General features: G+C 38.1%; 1 protein-coding gene across 7 annotated transcripts in view; it reads left to right on the top strand.

Moving 5' to 3' along the window:
- Positions 1 to 21,923, top strand: part of RAD51B (RAD51 paralog B) — a 787,871-nt gene that overhangs the window by 35,549 nt on the left and 730,399 nt on the right. For all 7 annotated transcript variants that reach the window (XR_007727250.1, XR_007727251.1, XM_050797048.1 and 4 more), the window contains one exon: positions 8,191 to 8,327. Coding sequence is in view for 5 of the 7 variants with exons in the window: in XM_050797048.1 (XP_050653005.1) it covers positions 8,191 to 8,327 (137 nt within the window). In the remaining 2 variants the exon portion in view is untranslated. The remainder of the gene's footprint in view (positions 1 to 8,190; positions 8,328 to 21,923) is intronic.

Here is a 21,923-nt window from a genome sequence, read left to right as displayed (position 1 = left end):
ACACAACTTGAAATTTTGTGGTTTGGGTGCTAGAATTCAGAGCTAGACTATCTGAAGCTAAAAATTATTAATGTTGAAATGTTTTCACCCACTAAATAAACCTGAAAAAACAATGAAATTTAACTCCAGGCAGCCCATAAAATCACATATGGTATAATTTTTTTGAGTCTAGGAAGAGAGGAAAAAAATTTGTGAACAGGATCTGAGATTGCTAAAAAAATTAGAAATTGTTTATTATAGTTTAAAGTAAATGCTACTATCCAAACTTGAATTCAAACTCAACAAATAAACCAACCCAGAAATCTCTTACTGTTATTCACATGATGTTTTATTTTCTTCAAGACTATACTGAATCAGCACATACAAATGGTGAAGTAGGGAAAATGCCAGTTGCCCTTGTTTAACTTTTCAGCTATTGTTCACATGTTTTCTTTAAAGATGGAATAGTAAAGTAATACTTTACATTTTCAAGGTACTTGATACTTTACTGAATATTTCCAAATATATCATCTTAATTAAAAAATGGCTTGTTTCACCCTTTTAAAAATCACAAAGTATTTAACAGTTGTAAGCTCATTAAATCTGAGAACATATCTAAAACCTGGCATATGGATAGTATGTATAGAAAGGCTAGTCCTTTGTTCTTCTGCTAGTTAGCACTCTAATGATATTAATGATGGAAGATTTTTCTCAGCCCCTTTGCTGGACTTGTGACAGGGGTACCCCATTTACTTGGCCTGCCATGCTCAACCCCTTGTAGGAGGGAGCACTTGAGTGAGCAAGTGTGGGATCTGGCTGGCTGCTCCAGGTGCTGGCAGGAGCAAGCTTCATGCCCAGGTGTGAGTGAGCGAGTGCGGGATGTGACCAGCATGGCTCCGAGTGCCAGCAGGAGCAAGCTCTGTGTGGGGTCTATGGCCAGACTAGGCATGAGCTAGCGAGGGTGGGATCCGGCCAACCACTCTGGGAGCTTCCAGGAGCAACCTCCATGAAGGGCCCATGGAAGAACCCAGGTGAGGGTGCCTGTGACCCCGAATCCCCAGAGTGGGTGTTACAGTGCTCTCTTAGTTCTGCCCTCTGCAGATGGTGGTGTGTTAGCAGCTCAGTTGGCCCCTTACCTCATTATGTGGGGCAGTTGCCCTCTGCTGGCGAGGGCAAAGGGCCAGCGTGACAGCATTCTGGGTACCCGCACTTGGTGGGCCCCGTCTGGCATCCAAGAAGAATGAGGTCAATTGGACAATTGAAGGATAGTGAAGGCGGATAATTTTATTGAGCGATGAAAATGACTCTCAGTGGAGAGGATAGCTAGAGAGGGGACCAGAAGGGCAGGTCATCTTCCCCAAAGTCGAGTCATCTCTTCCCCGAAGTCCAGCTGTCTTCCCCAAAGTCTGGCCATCTCCCTTAAGTCCGGCTGTCTCCTCCTGTACTGATTGAGTTTGGGTTCTTTATAGGTACAGAATGGGGAGTGCATGCTGATTGGTTTGTAATTATGCAAAAAAGTTTAAAGCAAGGACACCACTCAAAGGTGGGCATGACAGTGTAGAAAACCAATTAGGAAAGGGTGGGTGTATGTAAAATAGGTGAAGGGTGAGAGGATCAGTCCACAGGAAAGCGTGCCAAACAGGAAGATGAGTTCTCACTCTGGTCAGGGGATTTAACCTGTAGCTTGGCTTTCAGGCTTTGAACTGTATCTGGCTTGGAGGTGGGGTTTCACCAGGTACCTGGCCCTACCCTATCTGCCTAGGCATTTGACTGCCTCCTGTTGCTATCATTAGTAAGCATAAGCATTTCTTTGTTTCAGGATCCACTTTCAACTTTTACTGACAGAAGTTTCTCCCTTGCTCTCGTATCTGGTGACTAACTTGATCCATGTTGTTTTTGAAAATGAAGAAAGTTCCATAAAAAATGTTTAGAGCTCTGAATTTAGACTAGCATTCTCCAAAGCAGGGTATGTAAAATGTTTCATTAGGTTGTGGGAAGAAAATATTAAAACTTTTATTATTTCAATCTAACAAATGAAATTTAACTTCATTAACGTTTAATCAGTGGATCAACACTGACATCCTCACTTGGTCTGTGTGTCAGGCTGTTAGGTATCAGTTATAGTGCACGAGGAAAGCATGCAGGGGTTGACAGAGGCCCCTTGCTGCTACCTTTATTTTCAACATCCTGGGATGAATTATAAGTCTGCATATATCTAGTTAGGTGGATGTATGGATTTAACGAAATCAAAGCTTGCAAAACAGATAAATGGCAAGAAAGATTCCTGCAAAGAAACTGTAAATTGTATGCAGTATTAATAATGAGAGTGGAAGTGAGCCACACACATGTATAGGTCAGAGCAGATGCTTCTCCTATGATACTCATGAAGTAAAAATCAACAACAATCTAATCTCAGCTGAGAAGATGTCCAGAAAAAGTGAAATTATAAGCAAGACAATTTGACAGATGGAATTATATTCATTATTGTTAACAAAGAAATACTTTCTGATATTTTATTCCCTTGAAATACTGGCTAATGATAGTAGGAAGCCATCATAATGAACATGTGGGACAGGAAGATAAACTGACAAAAGTTTTTCCATGACATTTAAAGTTATGTTATACATAACTCAGTATCTAGAAAAATGTCATTACAATTAATGATAGATCAATTTTGTGCCTCTTTTGTGTTTTGTTAACAGCAAAAGACCAAATACAGTACATTATTAGTAACATTAGGGACACACTTGCTCATAAAATGGATGAAATAAAACATAGGAAACAATATGGCAACAATTTAAATGATTTTTTTTTTAAGACTAGGAGTTTTGCTCTTGTTGCCCAGGCTGGAATGCAATGGTGCGATCTCAGCTCACTGCAACCTCCACCTCCCGGGTTCAAGTGATTCTCCTGCCTCAGCCTCCTGAGTAGCTGGGATTACAGGCATGTGCTACCACGCCTGGCTAATTTTTTGTATTTTTAGTAGAGACGAGGTTTCTCCATGTTGGTCAGGCTGGTCTCAAACTCCTGACCTCAGTGATCCGCCCACCTCAGCCTCCCAAAGTGCTGGGATTACAAACGTGAGTCACCGTGCCCAGCCTTAAATGAATTCTTTCGTGAACAAATACTTTCAGAAGATGCGTAGAAATCTTTGAAGATGATTTGGATCATTGAGAACTTAAATTATTTAATGTGAGAGGAAGCTATATATTTGAAGTACAAATGTTTCTAACAAGGCTCAGATTATCATAGTAGCTATATTTTGTTTCAATAATGAAATACATGAAGAACTAATTTCATTTTGTGCCATTAAAATAAAGATGTATCAGGGAAGATATATTCTTGAAAATAAGTGACTTTGTGAATACAAAACAATGTATATTAGAGAATTTCCTGGGATAATGATAGTGTTTTGACTTTATTAGAGTTTACGTTGCATACATGTATGCACTTGTTCAAATTTATGAAATAGTAGACTTATAATTTGCACATTTCAGTACATATAAAATTGCAAAAAAAAAGGAATAATACATATTAAATTCTAGTTAATGCTATGCATGCTGGACTATTAGAGGGAAACTATATTAATGTGTTTGACTTACTTCGAAATGCATTAAAAAAACCCTAAGATGGATTGGTGAATGGATTAATCATACAGAAAGCATACAGTGTATTCATAGTATAGTATAAGAAATACAGTAAAAATTGTAAATGCAGAGTGTAAGTGGTGGGTATATGGATGGTCCCTGTAAAAGTCTTTCAACTTTTCTGTTGCATCATCCTTAGGTAATCTATAGCAACACATAGGTTGATGTCAGATGTGCAAAGTTAGTATTTCAATATGGTATCAATGTTGTTAATTTTTGTTAAAATCTGACTGTTAGGCTGGGCATGTTGGCTCATGCCTGTAACCCTAGTACTTTGGGAGGCCAAGGCGAGAGGATTTCTTGAGCTCAGGAGTTCAAGACCATCCTGGGCAACATAGTGAGACCTTGCCACTACAAAAAATTAAAACAGCTGGGTATGGTGATGTGTGCCTGTAGTTCCAGCTGCTTGAGTGGTGGAGGTGGGAGGATTGCTTGAGCCCTGAAGGCAGAGGCTGCAGTGAGCCATGATCGTGCCACTGCACTCCAGCCTGGGTGACAGAGCGAGACCCTGTCACAAAACAAAACAAAGAAACAAAAAATCCTAACCGTTATATAGAATCCCTATTGTACTCCGTAATGAGATGAGGAGTGACCATGAGAATCATTTGAATCACAAGAGCATCTCTGATTATCTTACAGCAAAGATTGTAACAGAATCATTGAACTTAAAAGATGGGTTGGCTAGGCATGGTGGCTCATGCCTGTAACCTCAGCACTTTGAGAAGCTGAGGTGGGTGGATGGCTTGAGTCCTGGAGTTCAAGACCAGCCTGGGCAACATGGTGAAACCCAATCTCTACGAAAAAAAAGCTGGGCATGTGTGAATTTGAGGCCACTTGCAGTATGTTATGTTCATGCCACTGCACTCCAGTCTGGGTAACAGAGTGAGACCCTGTCTTTAAAAAAAAAAAAAAAAAAAAGAGTGAAGCATGTTTTATTAAAATACAAGAGATGTCAAATTTGGTGACCCTTTTTGTATGACAAGTGACTATGTAATCTGCATTGCAGATTAAACACCAAGCAACCAACCAATCAATGTAACACTCTTACTTCATTTCTTCAAGGTAAAGGTAATGTTTTAACAAGCAGTGAAAATATAACTGCCTTTTATAAAGGCTGGGATAAAAACACATCTATGTGGTTTTTTTTTTTTTTGAGACGGAGTCTTGCTCTGTAGCCCGGGCTGGAGTGCAGTGGCCGGATCTCAGCTCACTGCAAGCTCCGCCTCCCGGGTTTATGCCATTCTCCTGCCTCAGCCTCCGGAGTAGCTGGGACTACAGGCGCCCGCCACCTCGCCCGGCTAGTTTTTTGTATTTTTAGTAGAGACGGGGTTTCACGGTGTTAGCCAGGATGGTCTCGATCTCCTGACCTCGTGATCCGCCGTTCTCGGCCTCCCAAAGTGCTGGGATTACAGGCTTGAGCCACCGCGCCCGGCCACATCTATGTTTTTAAAATCACTGTTTGGAATATTTCTTTTATCATGTGATTTTTGTTGTCAAAGATATGTGTGTCTTATGAAAACTTACCTGCACTCTTAAAAAATACTTGGAAAAATATTTTGTATACTCTTCAAAAATGTTCCCAATAGAGTTTCAGTCAGTGGGGGGAAGAGGGAATAGGTGAAGGAGAGATGTTGGTAAAAGGGTCTCAAGTTTGTTAGACAGTAGGAATAAATGTTGGTGATTTATTGTACAGCATGGTAACTATAGTTAGTAATAATGTTGTGTATTTCAAATTGCTAAGAGTAGATTTTAAGTATTCTCACCAAAAAAAGATAAGTATATGAAGTGATAGGTATGTTAATTAGCTTGATTTAACCATTCTACAATGTACTATAAACATATTTCAAAATATCATATTGAACTCCATAAATATATATTATTATTTATCAATTAAAAAATATTAAAACAAGCAAAACCCATGATACATATCTGGTGGCAAATGAGTATTGTGGTAGAAATTCATCAAACTGCTCAGATGTGATTCGTGTACTTTTCTGGCTGATTGTCATACTTCAGTAAAAATAAATAAATGTAAGCACACACAAAAAAGTTTCAGTGGGTTTTTAAACCAGTTAAAAATGTTAAAATGTGGCATGTTTTGCTTAGTCTGCAAGATCAATTGACGAGAAGGAAGATGGAACTTTCTTAACCAAAGATCAATAAAAACGTTTGCATAATTGATGGAAGGTATTGAAAAATGCAAGTAGTAATTTAGTTAAGTCCAACAAATGATGTATTTCTTTAATGTCAATCCTTGCATCTTTGTAATTATCCCCTTTCAGCTATGCAGCCATTACAGTTAAGTTCTGAAATAAGTGGAACTTAGGACCTGACATTTCAATCACCGAATCACAAAATGTTCACGTTATTATTTTTTAAAAATACAATTTGGTTTCTTATTATTTTCATTATTATCATTGCTCTACTAAAAATGGTAAGCTTTTATGAGAGCAAAAAGATCTTTTATATACGTAATAAATATTATAAAATGATTTTTAATGTTTGTGATTTTTAATTCATACTTCGTGTGTGTTTTATACTGTATAGGATATATTAGTAAAATAGTATGTGTATAATAAATATGCATATATTGGAGGGTTGTACTAAATTTTGTTTAGATTACTTTTTTTGGCTGATTTGTTGGGGTATGTGGTCAAAGAAGTTTGGAGAACTGTCTTTACTGATCACTCATAATCTGGCAAGCTATTATTGACAGGAGTAATTATTTACTCTTAAAGTCTAAATGATCATTGTAAAGATTATAAACCAGCACGTAGTTTTAAATATGGGAATTTTTTTTTTTTTTTTTTTTTTGAGAAATGGTCTTGCTTAGTTGCCCTGGCTGGTCTAGAACTCCTGGGCTCAAGTGATTCTCTTGCCTCAGCCTCTGGAGTAGCTGGGATTACAGGCATGTGCTAAACATTTGTGTTTTAAGGTTGAACTTTGATAAATGAAGTTTGTCTTTAGACTAAATTCTGAAACAATGGTTCTCAAAGTATATAATAACATCAGCATTACCTGGGAACTTACTAGCAATGTAAATTCTCAGGCCATAACCCAGACCTACTGAACCAGAAATGCTGGTTAACAAGCTTTCTAGGTGAATCTAATGCTCACTCAAATCTGGGAACCACAGATCTAGATGATTTAGACTCATGGATCATTCCTACTTATTTCTTCCTACTTTATAATGTATCTGAGACAATTTCTTTATTGTATGTCTCAGTTTTAGCCCAGACTTTTTTTCCTCTCTTAGATTTTTTTTTCTTTTCCCTTCCTCTCCTCTTCCCTTCCTCTCAATGTTAAAAAAAAAAAAGTCCCTTAGTGTTGTTTTCACAAAGAAATAGTGCATTGGTTCTAAAAATTTGGGTGTCACAACTAATGTGACAAATAGCATATATTTAAAGGAGATATTTCTAAACATTTTCAAATTAATTTTGTTAACTACTGTATTAGTTCGTTCTCACGTTGCTATAAAGAACTGCCTGAGACTGGGTAATTTATGAAGAAGAGAGGTGTAATTGACTCACAGTTTTGCAGGCTTAACAGGAGGCATGGTTGGGAGGCCTCAGGAAACTTACAGGGGAAGCAAGCACATCTTACTATGGCAGAACAGGAGAGACAGAGAGAGAGAGAGAGAGAGAGAGAGAAAGAGAAAGTGCCCCACACTTTAAAACCATCAGATCTTGTGAGAACTCACTGTCACGAGAACAGCAAGAGGGAAACTGCCACATGATCTAATCACCTCCCACCAGCCCCTCCTCCAGTACTGGGGATTACAATTCAGCATGAGATTTGGATGGGGACACAGAGCTGAACTACTTCTAGTTACACTTGAATATGGATATAATTAATTTCCTATTATTTCCTGCCTATACTCTTTTGGTTTCAACTTTTATAATCTCAAAATAGTTTTCTGCCAATGAAGATTTCAAAACAGACATTTCAAAGTAGGAGTCACCTAAACTCAACAGTTGTTTGTAAAACAATGAATTTGCTTTATTTCTCTTTCTACATACATATATGCATACACATACATATTTTTATTTGCTGAACTGTTTGAAAGTAAATTGTATACATCAGTACGCTTCACCCCTAAATACTCTTAAAAAAATGGATTAAAGTAGCCCTTAATGGGACTAGTACAACATTGTTTTGAAATGCTAATTTGTAACAAATGCTCAACCATTTATTAAAGACTCTTAAATATTTTTAAGGTCCTAGTATAAGTATCTTTATGAGGAAAAGGTGTAGAATGCCAAGTTATGATGGTATAAATAAGTGAATGTTTCAGCCTTTCTCAACTAAAAGTTTCTCATCTGAACTACAAATTACAGTGGATGATTTGAGTGACTATTTTCTCAGTTCCTCCAAGGATAGTACATAACTAGTGCCAATTCAGATGCAGAGGGGAGAAGTTAATTCATTACATACGATGGATGTCTTGGGCTTAATTCTCTCCTGGGAACCCAGTTTATTTGGACTGCATATATGGCAAGGCCTTAAAAGGATTTTGCTTTGACTGGCTTGTGATGTTTATCCAAATAACATTTTTTTTTTTTAGATTACAGGTCCACCAGGTTGTGGAAAAACTCAGTTTTGTATAATGATGAGCATTTTGGCTACATTACCCACCCACATGGGAGGATTAGAAGGAGCTGTGGTGTACATTGACACAGAGTCTGCATTTAGTGCTGAAAGGTATGAGATTTTATTTTCTATTATAATGTTTTACTTTTGTAACTTATATACAGCATGAAACATTTACACATAGGTTAACATCCCCCCTCCACCCCCCCTTTTTTTTTCTGAGATGGAGTCTTGCTCTGTCGCCAGGCTGGAGTGCAGTGGTGCGATCTGGGCTCATGGCAGTCTCCACCTCACGGGTTCAAGCAATTCTCCTGCCTCAGCCTCCCGAGTAGCTGGGACTACAGGTGTGCGCCACCATGCCCGGCTAATTTTTGTATTTTTAGTAGAGACAGGGTTTCACCATGTTGGCCAAGCTGGTCTTGAACTCCTGACCTCAAGTGATCTGCCTGCCTCGGCCTCCCAAAGTGCTAGGATTACAGGTGTGAGCCACTGTGCCTGGCTTTTTTTTTTTTTTTTTTTTTTGAGATGGAGTCTCTCTTTGTCGCCCAGACTGGAGTGCAGTGGCGTGATCTTGGCTCACTGCCACCTCTGCCTCCCAGGTTCAAGCGATTCTCCTGCCTCAGCCTCCCGAGTAGCTGGGATTAAAGACGCCTACCACCAGGCCTGGCTAATTTTTGTATTTTTCATAGAGATGGGGTTTCACCTTATTGGCCAGACTGGTCTCGAACTCCTGACCTTGTGATCCACCCGCCTCGGCCTCCCAAAGTGCTGGGATTACAGGCATGAGCCACCATGCCCGGCTACCCCCCCTTTTTTAAGAACACAGAATGCTGTTTTAAATAAAATTTTCTTTTAAAATTCACACAGGAAACAGTTTCTTTTTGTCTTTTGTATTCCTTATTGATATAAGTAGGGATCTTGGCTAAACTGTGTTTTGCAGAAAGTCAGGAAGATGTTAAGTTGAAAAAATAAGGAGGAATTTAAGTAGAAAATGGGACAAAGGGTAAACTAAAAAGAAAAACAGCAGGTTAGCTGCTTTATAAGGACAGATGTTTCTCAACTTACAATGGGACTCTGATTATGAAATCCAGATACCATTTCTTAATAAAAGGAACGAGTGTTCCTTGGGGAAATGGCTAACTCAATTCTGGGGTAGGAAATTTTAAAGTTGAGTGTGAAACATCATATTAGTTAGCGAGGAAGCTACAAAGACTATTTGGGGGTGTCCAACAGACTCAGAAGAGGCTCCCACTGGCCAAAGATGGAACAAATTGCAGATCAATGTGAATAATAATAGCAGTGGATTAAAACATGAAATAATTAAATGAGTCCATAATGACTTTAAGAGATGAAAAGGAACCAATTGATTGTCATTGGAGGGTTCTGAAGAAGCAACTCATTATTGTGAAAATGGGCAAAAAGAGAAGTCAAGTATCTATTTTTCTGTTTTTATATGAACTTTGTTACTGAGTAATAAACTGATCTTTTTTTTTTTGAGACGGAGTTTTGTTTTTGTTGCCCAGGCTGGAGTTCAGTGGCACGATCTCCGTTCACTGCAACCTCCGCTTCCTGGGTTCAAGTGATTCTTGTGCCTCAACCTCTGAGTGGCTCCCAAGAGTGCGCCACCACACCAGCTAATTTTTGTAGTTTTAGTGGAGACAGGGTTTCACCATGTTGGCCAGGCTAGTCTTGAACTCCTGACCTCAGATGATCCGCTTGCCTTGGCCTCCCAAAGTGTTGGGGATTACAGGTGTGAGCCTCTGCGCCTGGCCTAAATTGGTCTTTTTATAAATGTATCCCAGTAGTAAATGAATAAGGAATGTTAGAATATTACCAAATTACAAACTCTGACAATCTAATGGATCTAGGCATTTAACATCATGAAAAGATGACGAGTCACTGGGGTACTTTCTGATGGAAGAACAATCAAATTTGAATGTGATCAAGGCTTCAGATCCAGCCACCAGTTTATAACATAGCTAGGGAAGAGAGGAACACGTCAAACTACTCTAGAAAATGCAATTAGCAGAATCCAAACTGTGGGAAATAACAGAACAAGCAACTTGGTTTCCGTAACAAATAAATTGTAAGATTAAAAAATACTTGGAAGGGGAACCTTTGGATTAAAACAGATTTAAAAACCTTGTTGATCAATTGCTGTGTGATGAACTTATTTGGATCTTGACTTAAATAAGTGGCTAAAAAAAAAAAAGAACCGAAGAATAAACATTGAGACCACTGGAAATTTGAACATGAAAATATATTTGAGATTAAAGCTGGTAAAGACAGTGGTTCACTCAAATTGTCCAAGTAATCTTTGAAATGCCAATGACTAGCCTTCAACTAACAAGCCAAGTAGGTATTAAATAGCCAGTTATGTCATAAATAGCTAATGTGCAAATAGCTCTTACAAAGGTCCTGGGGAATTTGGGTAAATAATTCAAAGATTAAGATTATTTTTATAACAGCAGTTCAGTTCACTGTAATGGATTTCTGCTTTCTGTGCACCACATACAAAACTGAGTTTAGGATGTCTTCTTAAGGAGTAAACTGTTGCATCTGTAATTTGTGATTATCTCTAATATGGACAATATATTGTTAATTCAGTTCATGTATACTGGAATTCTAATGGTTGCCAAAATTTTCATAGACTAGAATGTGGGGATGGGTCACTGGATTAATCTATTTATCTACATTCTCAAGGTATGTACAAGCATATGCTACCTAAGACTATATCATATCTTAAGCAGAAGTCCAGTGGGTTAAACAAAACAAATAAAAAACCAGCAGATCTTCTCTGGATCAATCAGATCTAGTATTACAGTTCAGAGCAGTGTAAAAACCTTATCAATGAATTGGGTGATATCTGCATACATACAGTAGCAGAAGAGTAGCAGGTGACTTGTCTGCATTTTCCAAATGAATTTATGGAAAGTCTTATGTTTTTTGTCTTTGCATAGAGCCTTAATTATTTACTTTTTGCATCCTCCATATTTACTTATTTCTCCTTCATATCTTTTTCTGCCTATGTGCATGTTGGTATTTACATCAGAGGCAGGTTGGAAAATGAAGAGGTAAGATTTTAGTTCCTTTGTTGGAATTATGTTGCATAGTTCACAAGGAGCTCTTATGAAGCTCATTTGAGAATAGGTGTTGAACTTTATATTGTATTTGGTTTTTTATTCCATTCTCCACAAGGCTTAAAATGAGTGATTGATGGACATTTGGGTCGGTTCCAAGTCTTTGCTATTGTGAATAGTGCCGCAGTAAACATACATGTGCATGTATCTTTATAGCAGCATAATTTATAATCCTTTGGGTATATACCCAGTAATGGGATGGCTGGGTCAAATGGTATTTCTAGTTCTAGATCCTTGAGGAATTGCCACACTGTTTTCCACAATGGTTGAACTAGTTTACAGTCCTACCAACAGTGTAAAAGTGTTCTTATTTCTCCACATCCTCTCCAGCACCTGTTGTTTCCTGACTTTTTAATGATCACCATTCTAACTGGTGTGAGATGGTATCTCATTGTGGTTTTGATTTGCATTTCTCTGATGGCGAGTGATGATGAGCATTTTTTCATGTGTCTGTTGGGTGCATAAATCTTTTGAGAAGTGTCTGTTCATACCCTTTGCCCACTTTTTGATGGGGTTGTTTGTTTTTTTCTTGTAAATTTGTTTGAGTTCTTTGTCGGTTCTGGTGTACAGCACGGCAACTATAGTTAATAATACTGTATTATATACTTGAAATTTGCTAAGAGATCAGATCTTAAGTGTTCTCACCATACCAAAAATAAAATGGTAACCATGTGAAAAAAAAAAATGAGCGATCATCTGGCTCCCACATGGAATGGATTTTGAGGTCTGGTGATAGGGCCAGGTAGAATAAAAAATAGGAATGCTCTTTGATATATATGCCAGACTTGGCATTCTTATACCACCTTCTAGTTTGTCATGTGGGTCATAGAATGGAGCTGGCCCTGTAGTGTCTGATCACATTTCCTTCATTCTGTTACAGGACAACTTAACCCCTATTTGGAATTATCAGGAAAGGTTGGTCAGTCGGTTAGGAAAGCTTACTGCTGCAGATAACTGACTACCCAAAGAACAGTGGCTTAAACAAAAACAGGTTTATTTCTCTCTTATAACAAGACCTGAGTAGGTGGTTGCTGGCACTGGGTCACTCAGGTCTCAGTGATGACAGGGAGACCTAGGGCATGTACATTTTCAGACATTGGATTCATTCTGTGCTCAAGTCAGTGGGAAGGAAAAGGGCCAACTATATCTTTTATCAGGAAAGTGTACTTTTATTCAGAATATCTGCCTCCTCCCTTCTGTGGATTTCCTTTTTGCTGCCTGTAGTCCTCTTGCAGATTTCTCACTGAGTCACCTCTATATGTAAAAAGAGGCTGGGAAAGTGAGGGGAGAAGATTGTCATAACAATCATGATGAGTTGTCTGGTTAATATTGCTGCCTGAATAAAACTGGGGCTCTCATAGCAAGGAAGAAGTGGAAATGGATATTGGATTGGTAATTAACAGTTTCTGTCCCAGCCCCAGCTGTTTCTGGACTTAGAGAAGAGGCAAGCTAGGGAAATATGAGAGTCAAAAAGGACCATGTTGTAGCTCTGTATGTTTTAGCATTGTCTCCACTTTGTGCTTACAAAGCTAGCCAGCTAATCAGCACAAATGAGAATGTGTTTAAAGGATTAATATGATGAAGGATTAAAGGATTCACATATATAGAATTTAGGGTAAGTGAGAAAAAGTAGAAAATAATTTCTTCCTATAAATATCTAGATATCTTTTTACTAAGAAGGAGGGAGAAATCAAAGGAGGAATAAATAAAAATTACTTAAGTTTAAAATGTATTACAGAAAACAAAAAGAAAACCCTGCAGATAATATACTTAAAAGCACTTTGGAAAGGTCAGTTCTATTTTTAGAAGCAATGCACTAAGTAGTTTATTGTCTTTTAGAAGATAGTAATCTAAATAGTTGTTAATCATACTTGTTCATCATAGACCACAATTGTATCTCCAGACTATTTAACAATTAGAACAGGTTTGTCCAACCCACAGCCCATGGGCCGCATGCAGCCCAGGATGGCTTTGCATGTGGCCCAACAAATTCATAAACTTTCTTAAAACGTTAGGACTTTTTTGTGATTTTTTTTTTTAAAAGCCCGTCAGTTATCATTAGTGTCCGTGTATTTTATGTATGGCCCTAGACAATTCTTTTTCTTCCTCTGGGGCCCAAGGATGTCAAAGGTGGACACCCCTGAATTAGATAATTGTGTAGTCTGGTGCTAACCAGACTGAGTTACAGGGATTGCCTTGGGGAGAGGGGAATGCTATTCAGGCAAAGATCCGGATCCTCTTCTGATTGATCCAGAAGAGATCTGCTGTTTTCTTGCTTGTTTTGTTTAACCCACTGGACTTCTGCTTAAGATATGATATAGTCTTAGGTAGCATATGCTTGTACATACCTTGAGAATGTAGATAAATTGATTAATCCAGTGACCCATCCCCACATTCTAGTCTATGAAAATTTTGGCTACCATGAGAATTTCAGTATACATGAACTGAATTAACAATATATTGTCCATATTAGAGACAATCACAAAAAGTTGGCACTGTGGGTTAAGAATAAAAAATGAAGGTAATATGGATGGCAAATAGTAATAGACGTATTGAAATAACGCTTTTGGAGAAATAAAACGGGTAAAGGAAAAAGAAGGTTTGGTTTTAGAACTGCAAATTGAAGGGGATCAATAAGTATGTGAGAAAATCTGAGGGATGTAGGGAAGTAAGAGATGAGAGCCAGGAAGGTCCTGAGGAGATAGGATATACGACTGGAATTTTAGGAGGTAGAAGTGAATATTCCTGAGTTGTAATGAAATCAGAAAAACTTTGAAAATTGGGAAGACAATTAGTCCAGCAAGGGAGGAAGACAATCAAATAATCACTAAAATGTGAAATTGTAAATATTATAACTTAGTATACAAAGGAGAGGTACTTGTATTGGTAGTGTGTGGGAGCAATGGCTAAGCTTAGATCTGAGGGAGCTGCTGTATTTGGTGGGCATGTCACCTCTCAGAGTGCCAAGTTCCCCACAGATAGTTATCTTTAATACCTAACAAACTACAGTCATGAGCCACATAGCATTTCAGTCAAGGATGGACTGCATGTAAGATGGTGGTTGCATAAGATTATAATACCATAATTTTTCTGTATCTTGTTAAAGTTTAGATACAAAGATATTTGTCACTGTGTTACAATTGCCTACAGTATTCAGTATAGTAACACCCTGCACAGGTTTGTAGCCTAGGAGCAATAGGCTATACCATATAGCCTAGGTGTGTAGTAGGCTATACTATCTAGGTTTGTAGAAGTACACTTTATGATGTTCGCACAACAGTGAAATTGCCTAATGACACATTTCTCAGTACATATCCCCATTGTTATGTGCCATATAGCTGTATTTAGAGTATCATTCTTTCTGGATTTGTATATAAAATTGGAGGCAGGGAGTGGTAGTGACCAGCCATGACTCGGGCTGATTCTGAAGGTAATACCAGTGTGGTCTTAAGACCGTTGACATATTTGCTTTTTGGTATAAATTTGGAATCTTTGACCCAGAAAGAAACAATAGGGGAGATAAATTCCCTGTTACTCATTTTTTTGAGATGGTTTCATGACACTGGGTAGGTTTTCCTCAGTTCAGTTTTTGCTGCCTTATCATTTGTAAATCTAGGTGAATTAGTGGGGAGGGAGATCCTGAAAAGTTTCTAGGATATACAGTAGAAATAGTCATAAGTACTTATTACTGTAACAAAGCTTTGGAATATTCTGGAATCTGTAAGAAATTAATAGATTCATATCATTATATTCAGTAATACATAATGAATGAACAGAGAAATAGTGCATATGTACAAGAAGCTTTGAGAAGCAGTAAGCCTACATTTTAGCACATTTATGATGCTATATTTTAACTAGGATTTTGGAAAACTTTTTACATTAAGCATATGTTTTATTTCAAGTTGGCATGTGGTCACTAATGAAAAGCTTTTATTTTTCCTTTTATATAAGAGCTATGAAGTCACATAGGGAACTAATAATTCTGAACAGGGTTTTGCTCCTTAATTGACATACGCCTTTTGATTCTGGAACTGGTTAGGAAAGAAGTCTCTCTGTATCCATGAGCAGTTAACTCTTTCCAGAATTGGAATCTTTAAAGTGCATTGTAGCTATCAGGTCCAAATTAAGGCATAGATAGTCACTTGCAAGGTGAGATTTGATGGCAAAAGAAAAACTAATATGTGGCCTAGAACTTCTTTTTCTTTTAAAAGAGGAGCACTTCTAACCATTTTCTGAGGCGTTCTACCACAGTAAATCCTTTGATTGTGGGATTGATAGTTAGCATTATTTGTGTATCAGAAATGAGTGGTTCTGGGCAGTGGGACATTGAGAGTATATGTAGGGTTAGGCTAAGTTAGATGATATGGAAGGGGAAGTTGGGAAGGCAGTGGTGTTTTACCTCAGGACATCTCCACTAGCAATTGATACACAAATGATTCATCCAGGGAGGAAGGAGATTTTAGAAATAAAGCTCTTAATAGGTTTTCAGGGATGTTTTGGGGTTTGATGGACTAAGAGTATAAAGGTAGCTTTTCTGACAGCATGGCCCTTTAGAATGGTGCTACTTCCGTTTTATAAATTAGTAGTTCTTAGTTGGGGGAGTAAGACAGACAGTTTCCCCTTTAGTAGGTACTTTGGAAATTTGTAGGGGGGTGCAAGAATAAGCGGTTTTTTTTACAGTAATAAATAGATGTGGTCTAGGGATGCTAGCCATTCTGTAATGTGATGGTCATTAAGACTGATAATGCTATAAATAATGTTTTATAAATTAGAGCATATTGCAGCATGATGTAATTGACATTCATCTCAGTTGATGCATACAGCAGCACTGTCGGGTGAGGAGGGGGGTATTATGATCTTCATTTTAGAAATAAGAAAAATGGGACAGAAACCGTGTGATTTGCCCAAGATCATATAGCTAGTAAGATAGCTGAGAGGTAGGCCGGGTACGGTGGCTCACGCCTGTAATCTCAGCACTTTGGGAGGCTGAGGTGGGCGGATCACAAGGTCAGGAGATCGAGACCATGGTGAAACCCCGTCTCTACTAAAAATACAAAAAATTAGCCGGGCGCGGTGGCGGGCCCCTGTAGTCCCAGCTACTCAGGAGGCTGAGGCAGGAGAAAGGCGTGAACCCGGGAGGCGGAGCTTGCAGTGAGCCGAGATCGCGCCACTGCACTTCAGCCTGGGCGGCAGAGCGAGACTCCGTCTCAAAAAAAAAAAAAAAAAAAAAAAAAGATACAGCTGAGAGGTGAACTCATGTCCTCTTTCCACGAACTGTGGTTGGAAAAAATGATTGACTCTGAGAAAGGATCCAAGTAGTGTTTTCATTCTTTCATTCAGTAATACCTGTTTGACATTTGGGCTTTCTGTCTATGAATCTGTCTTTATCCCATTTCCCATTGGGCTTCCAGTCTTTTTATCCTTGATTTGCAGAAGCTTTTTGTATGTCTTCTAAATATTAATTGTCAGTTTTATACATTGTAAATATCTCCTCCTGCTCTGTTATCTGTCATCTTTATAGTATCCTTTGTTGAAGAGAAATTTATAATTAAAAAAATTTAGTAGAGATGAGGTCTGACTTAGGCTACAGTGCAGTGGCACAATCATGGCTCACTGCTGTCTTGACTTACTGGGCTCAAGGGATCCCCTTGCTTTAGACTCCTGAATAGCTGGGACTATAGGTGTGTGCTACCATGCCTGGCTAATTAAAAACATTTTTTTGTAGAGCTGAGTCTCACCATCTTGCTCAAGCTGGTCTCGAACTCCTGGACTCAAGCAGGCCTCCTGCTTCTGCCTCCCAAAGTGCTTGAATTCTAAGCATGAGCCACCGTGCCTGGCCAGAAATTTGTAAATTTGAAGTTGTTGCCCAATGGTATTGGTTTTCAGATCTTAATTAAGTTTTCCCCCACTATTAGGTATCAAAGATACTGTCTTATAGTTTTTTCCTAATATAGTTATAGTTTTATCTTTTATGTCAATATCTTTAATCCATCAGAAATCCATTAAGGATATATTTTCAATTTTTGTGTAAACTGCCACATTCTCCTCTAGAAATATTGTATATAATTGTGTCTCAACCAACAGTACTTTGAGAGCCTTCATCACTGTTTTTAGTTTCTTTAATTTTGTCATACTTATGGGAAAAAAGGGATAGCTCGTTGTTTTAACTATTGTGAGCCAACATATATTCATTGTCCATTTATATTTCTTTGGCAATTTGTCCATTTTTTCTTGTTGATATATATAAATGCTTTGTGTATTATGGATATTTATGTTTACATGATTTTGTTCCTAGGCTAGAATTCTATAATTTGTCTTTTAACTTTGGTTATGCTATCTTTTATTATCTATGATTTTTTTGGTGGTTGACCTTTCAGATTTTGCTTTATGGCTGTAGTTTTTAAAGTTTTAATTTTCAGGACCCTTACACTCTTTAGGTGGATTATGTCAATTGATATTTATCATATTAGAAATTTAAACTGGAATATCTAAAGAATATTTAACTATTATCTATTATGCAGTAAGTCCATTACATGGTGTGTTTTTGTTTGTTTTTGTTTTTGAGATGGAGTCTCACTGTTACCTGGGCTTGAGTGCAGTGGTGTGATCTTGGTTCCCTATAACCTCCGCTTCCCAGGTTCAAGCGATTCTCCTTCCTGTCTCCTGAATAGTTGAGATTACAGGTGCCCACCATTGCACCTGCCACCACACTGGGCTAATTTTTGAATTTTTAAATTAAAGACAGGGTGTTGCCATGTTGGCCAGGCTGGTCTCGAACTCCTGACCTCAAGTGATCTGTTCATCTCAGCCTCCCAAAGTCCTGGGATAACAGACGTGAGCCACTGTGCCCGGCCATTACATGTTAGCATATTGTACCAAAACACAGCTCCATTAGAAAAATAGAACCAGTAGAACACATATATTAAGAGAGTTATTGCAAAGAACTGGCATATGCAGATGTAGAGTTGTCTGAAATACACAGGGCAGGCTGTTGGAAAGGGCAGGCTAGAACTCTTAGGCAAGGGCCTAAGCTGTTGTCCATAGGTGGAATTTCATCTTTTTAAAGGAAGCCTCAGTTCTGCTCTTAAGGCTTTTCAAGTGATTGAATTAGCCCACCCAGATTATGTAGGATAATCTCTTGTACTTAAAGTCATCTGTTTATGGACATTAATGACATCTACAAAATCCTTTCACAACAATGCGTAGATTAGCGTTTGATAGAATAACAGGAGACTATGGCCTAGCCAAGTTGACACAAAACTGCCCGTCATACTTTTTTTTTTTTTTTTTAAAAGAGACAGGGTCTCGCTCTGTCACCCAGGCTGGAGTGCAGTGGCATGATCATAGTTCACTGTAACCTCCAACTCCTGGACTTAAGAGAGCCTCCTGCCTCAGCCTCCTGAGTGGTGGGGACTACAGATGTGAGCCACTGCACCTGGCCTTTACATGTATTTTTTATGGGAAATAAATACATTTTTGACTAAAAAAGGTGGGAAAAGAGTGGCATTGTTTTACGTTTTTGCAAATCTCTTTAGCATCTGACTTAACAGAAGACAGCTGGATTCGAATATCTACTTCTGCATTCAGTCTTTTGCAATCTGTTGTTTTGGTTGAGATATGAAGATCTGGCCTTATACTGGTTATAGCTGGAAAGGGAGGAATATTTTAATATTCTCTTCAGATAATTAAAGATATGCTTCTTTGATACTACACCAGGAATTGAGTAATAGTTGCCTAGAGGTTGGTTGTGATACAGAATCTGAAACCATATTATTGCATTTTTTCCATAGTTACATTAAAATCTATTCATCTGTCTTAGGCTTTTAATGGATATTTACCCATGCATGATTTTGTAATATTATGCATTTGTCACTCAGAAAATATTGGTTCACTGTCTTATGGAGTTCTTCTAAATGTTGACACATTTTATTACTCAATATAAAAAAATTTCATTAGTATCTTCACTGATCTGAACAAAAAGTATTTAAGTATTGGGATGCAGTCAAACTCATCGTAGCAGATGTAAGTTTTTTAGAATTTTGATTTTTCATTAAAAGCTTGAATTTTATCATTGGCAGTAAATATTGCCACTTGTTTTTTTTGAAGTGTCAGGCTTATTTTGCTCATTTTGAGAAAACATCTACCAAATATTTAAGTCAGAAAAAGCATAGTTTATCTGTCAATCATTCGTTCAAGTAAAAATGGTCTCCCATGGAAAAAGTGACTTCTTAATCTTAGAACCCAATTATACAGGTGTTTTTACTTGAGACAACAGTTATACTTCAGAATGTAGTAGAAGTGCTTCTATTTTGTCAAACAAAATATTAAAAATATGTCTGTGTTCTAATAAAACTCTATTGACAAAAACAGGCAATGGGCCAGGCATGGGCCATAGTGCACAGTTTGACAACCCCTGCTTCATTTACTTTCTTGAGCAAATGGAGAAGATTAATAATAGCCGTTTTGAGGTTTTTGTCTATGAATGCCATCATATATATATTTTTAAATCTGTTTTTTTTGACTGATTTTTCTCCTGGTTATGGATCTTTTCCTCTTCCTTTACTTGTCTGGTAATTTTTAAATTCTATGTTAGACATTGTAAATTTTACATTGTTGGGTGCTGGATTTTAACGTATGTCTTTAAAGAGTGTTAGGTTTTGTTTTAAGGTACAGTTTAGTATTAGTTTGATCCTTTTGAAGGTTGCTTTTGAATTTTGTTGTAGAAAAATCCCAGGTATAGTCATGCTTTGCTTAACAATGGAGATATGTTCTGAGAAATGCATTGTTAGGCAATTTCGTTGTTGTATGAACACCATACAGTGTACTTACATAAACCTAGATGGTATAGCCTATGGCACACCTAGACTATATGATATAGCCTATTGCTTCTAGGCTATAAACCTGTACAGCATGTTACTGTATTGAATAGGCAATTACAACACAATGGTAAGTATTTGTGTATCTAAACAAAGGAAAGGTAGAGTCAAAATATACTATATAAGCTTATGGGACCACTGTTGTATAAGTGATGCATCATTGACTGAAATGTCGTTATGCAGCGCGTGACTGTGGTTTTTATTCTGAAACTTATTTAGCTCCACTACTAAGGTAAATGCTTCTGAAAATTCTGCCCAATGCCCAGTGTATAATAAGGTCTCTTTATTCTTCATCTTGTGTAAACCCGAATGTTCCCACCCTGTGTGGGCACTAGGAATTGTTCAGTCTGATACTTTCTGGTGGTCCTTTCCTCAGCCTCAGGTAGTTTTCCTTCACACATGTGCAGATTAGTTCTCAAGTGGACCTTTCTGCAGATCTCTGCAGTGCTCACTCTGCACACCTGCTTCCTCTCTGGTACTCTGCCCCCTAAGTTCTAGCCACCTTAGCTTTCCCGAACTCTGATCCCCATCTCCTCAACTCGGATTGTCTGCCAGGTTCTGTTTGCTTTCCCTTTCTTGTTTTGCAGCCTGGAAACTGCCTCTGGAGCAAGCTGAGGCGATTGTAAGCACATTGTGTTTGTTTCCTTTCTCTCAAGGATTACAGTCTCAAGCTTTCTATTGTTCAGTACCTGAAAGCTGTTATTTCATGTATTCTGTCTGATTTTCTACTTATTATTTTAGTGCAATTCTTGTACCAGTTAATCCTTTGTGGGCAGAAGTGAAAATCCTTTCTTTCATTCTCTCTTGAGTTCACTCTATCCAGGCTTTAGTTCCCAGCTCTATAATGCAACTAATTAAAAAAATTTTATCCTACCCAATAGCAGCATTTGAAAGAGTTGATCACTCTCTTTTTCTTAAAAAGCTTTCTTCCCTTGACTTCTTTTTATTTTTTTAGACAGGGTCTCACCTGACTCTGTCACCCAGGCTGGAGTACAGTGGTGCTATCATGGCTCACTGCAACTTTGACCCCCCAGGCTCAAGCAATCCTTTCACCTCAGCCTCTTGAGTAGCTGGGACCACAGGCACGTGCCACCATGCCCAGCTAATTTTTAAATTTTTAGTACAGATAAGATTTTGGTATGTTGCCCTGGTTGGTCTTAAACTTCTGGGCTCAAGAGATCCTCCTGCCTTGGCCTTCTAAAGTGTTGGGATTATAGGCGTGAGCCACCATGCCCAGCCCACTTGGCTTATTGGAGCCACTCTCTCTTATTTTACACCTACCTTCTTGATCACCTCCTCCTCTCAGTCCCTTTTGCTGGATCCTCCTCATCATTTTAACTTCTAGGCTTTGGGGAATCCCAGAACTCAGTCCTAGGACCTTTTCTCTTCTATATCTGTACTCAATCCCTAATATCATCTGGTCTTATGATGTTTAAAATCTTTTATGGGCTATAACTCCTGGATTGATATCTGAATTCTGAGCTTTCCCATGAACTTCAGATTCATATTCGTTTGCGTAATGACATGGAACTTGGATAGGTTTACATACATGGATTTCCTGATACGTCCAAAACTGCATTTTTGATTCCCTCATAAAGGAAATAAAACATGCAAATAGCACCAATAACCAAAACCTTTATCTGAATCTTGTCTTTTCTGCTTCAGTAAAATTGTGATTCCATTCTTCTAGA

This window comes from Macaca thibetana, chromosome 7, assembly GCF_024542745.1.
Source record: "Macaca thibetana thibetana isolate TM-01 chromosome 7, ASM2454274v1, whole genome shotgun sequence".
Lineage (NCBI taxonomy): Eukaryota > Metazoa > Chordata > Mammalia > Primates > Cercopithecidae > Macaca > Macaca thibetana.
The sequence above is the reverse complement of the archived record's forward strand: the minus strand, read 5'-3'. Positions and strand labels throughout refer to the sequence as shown.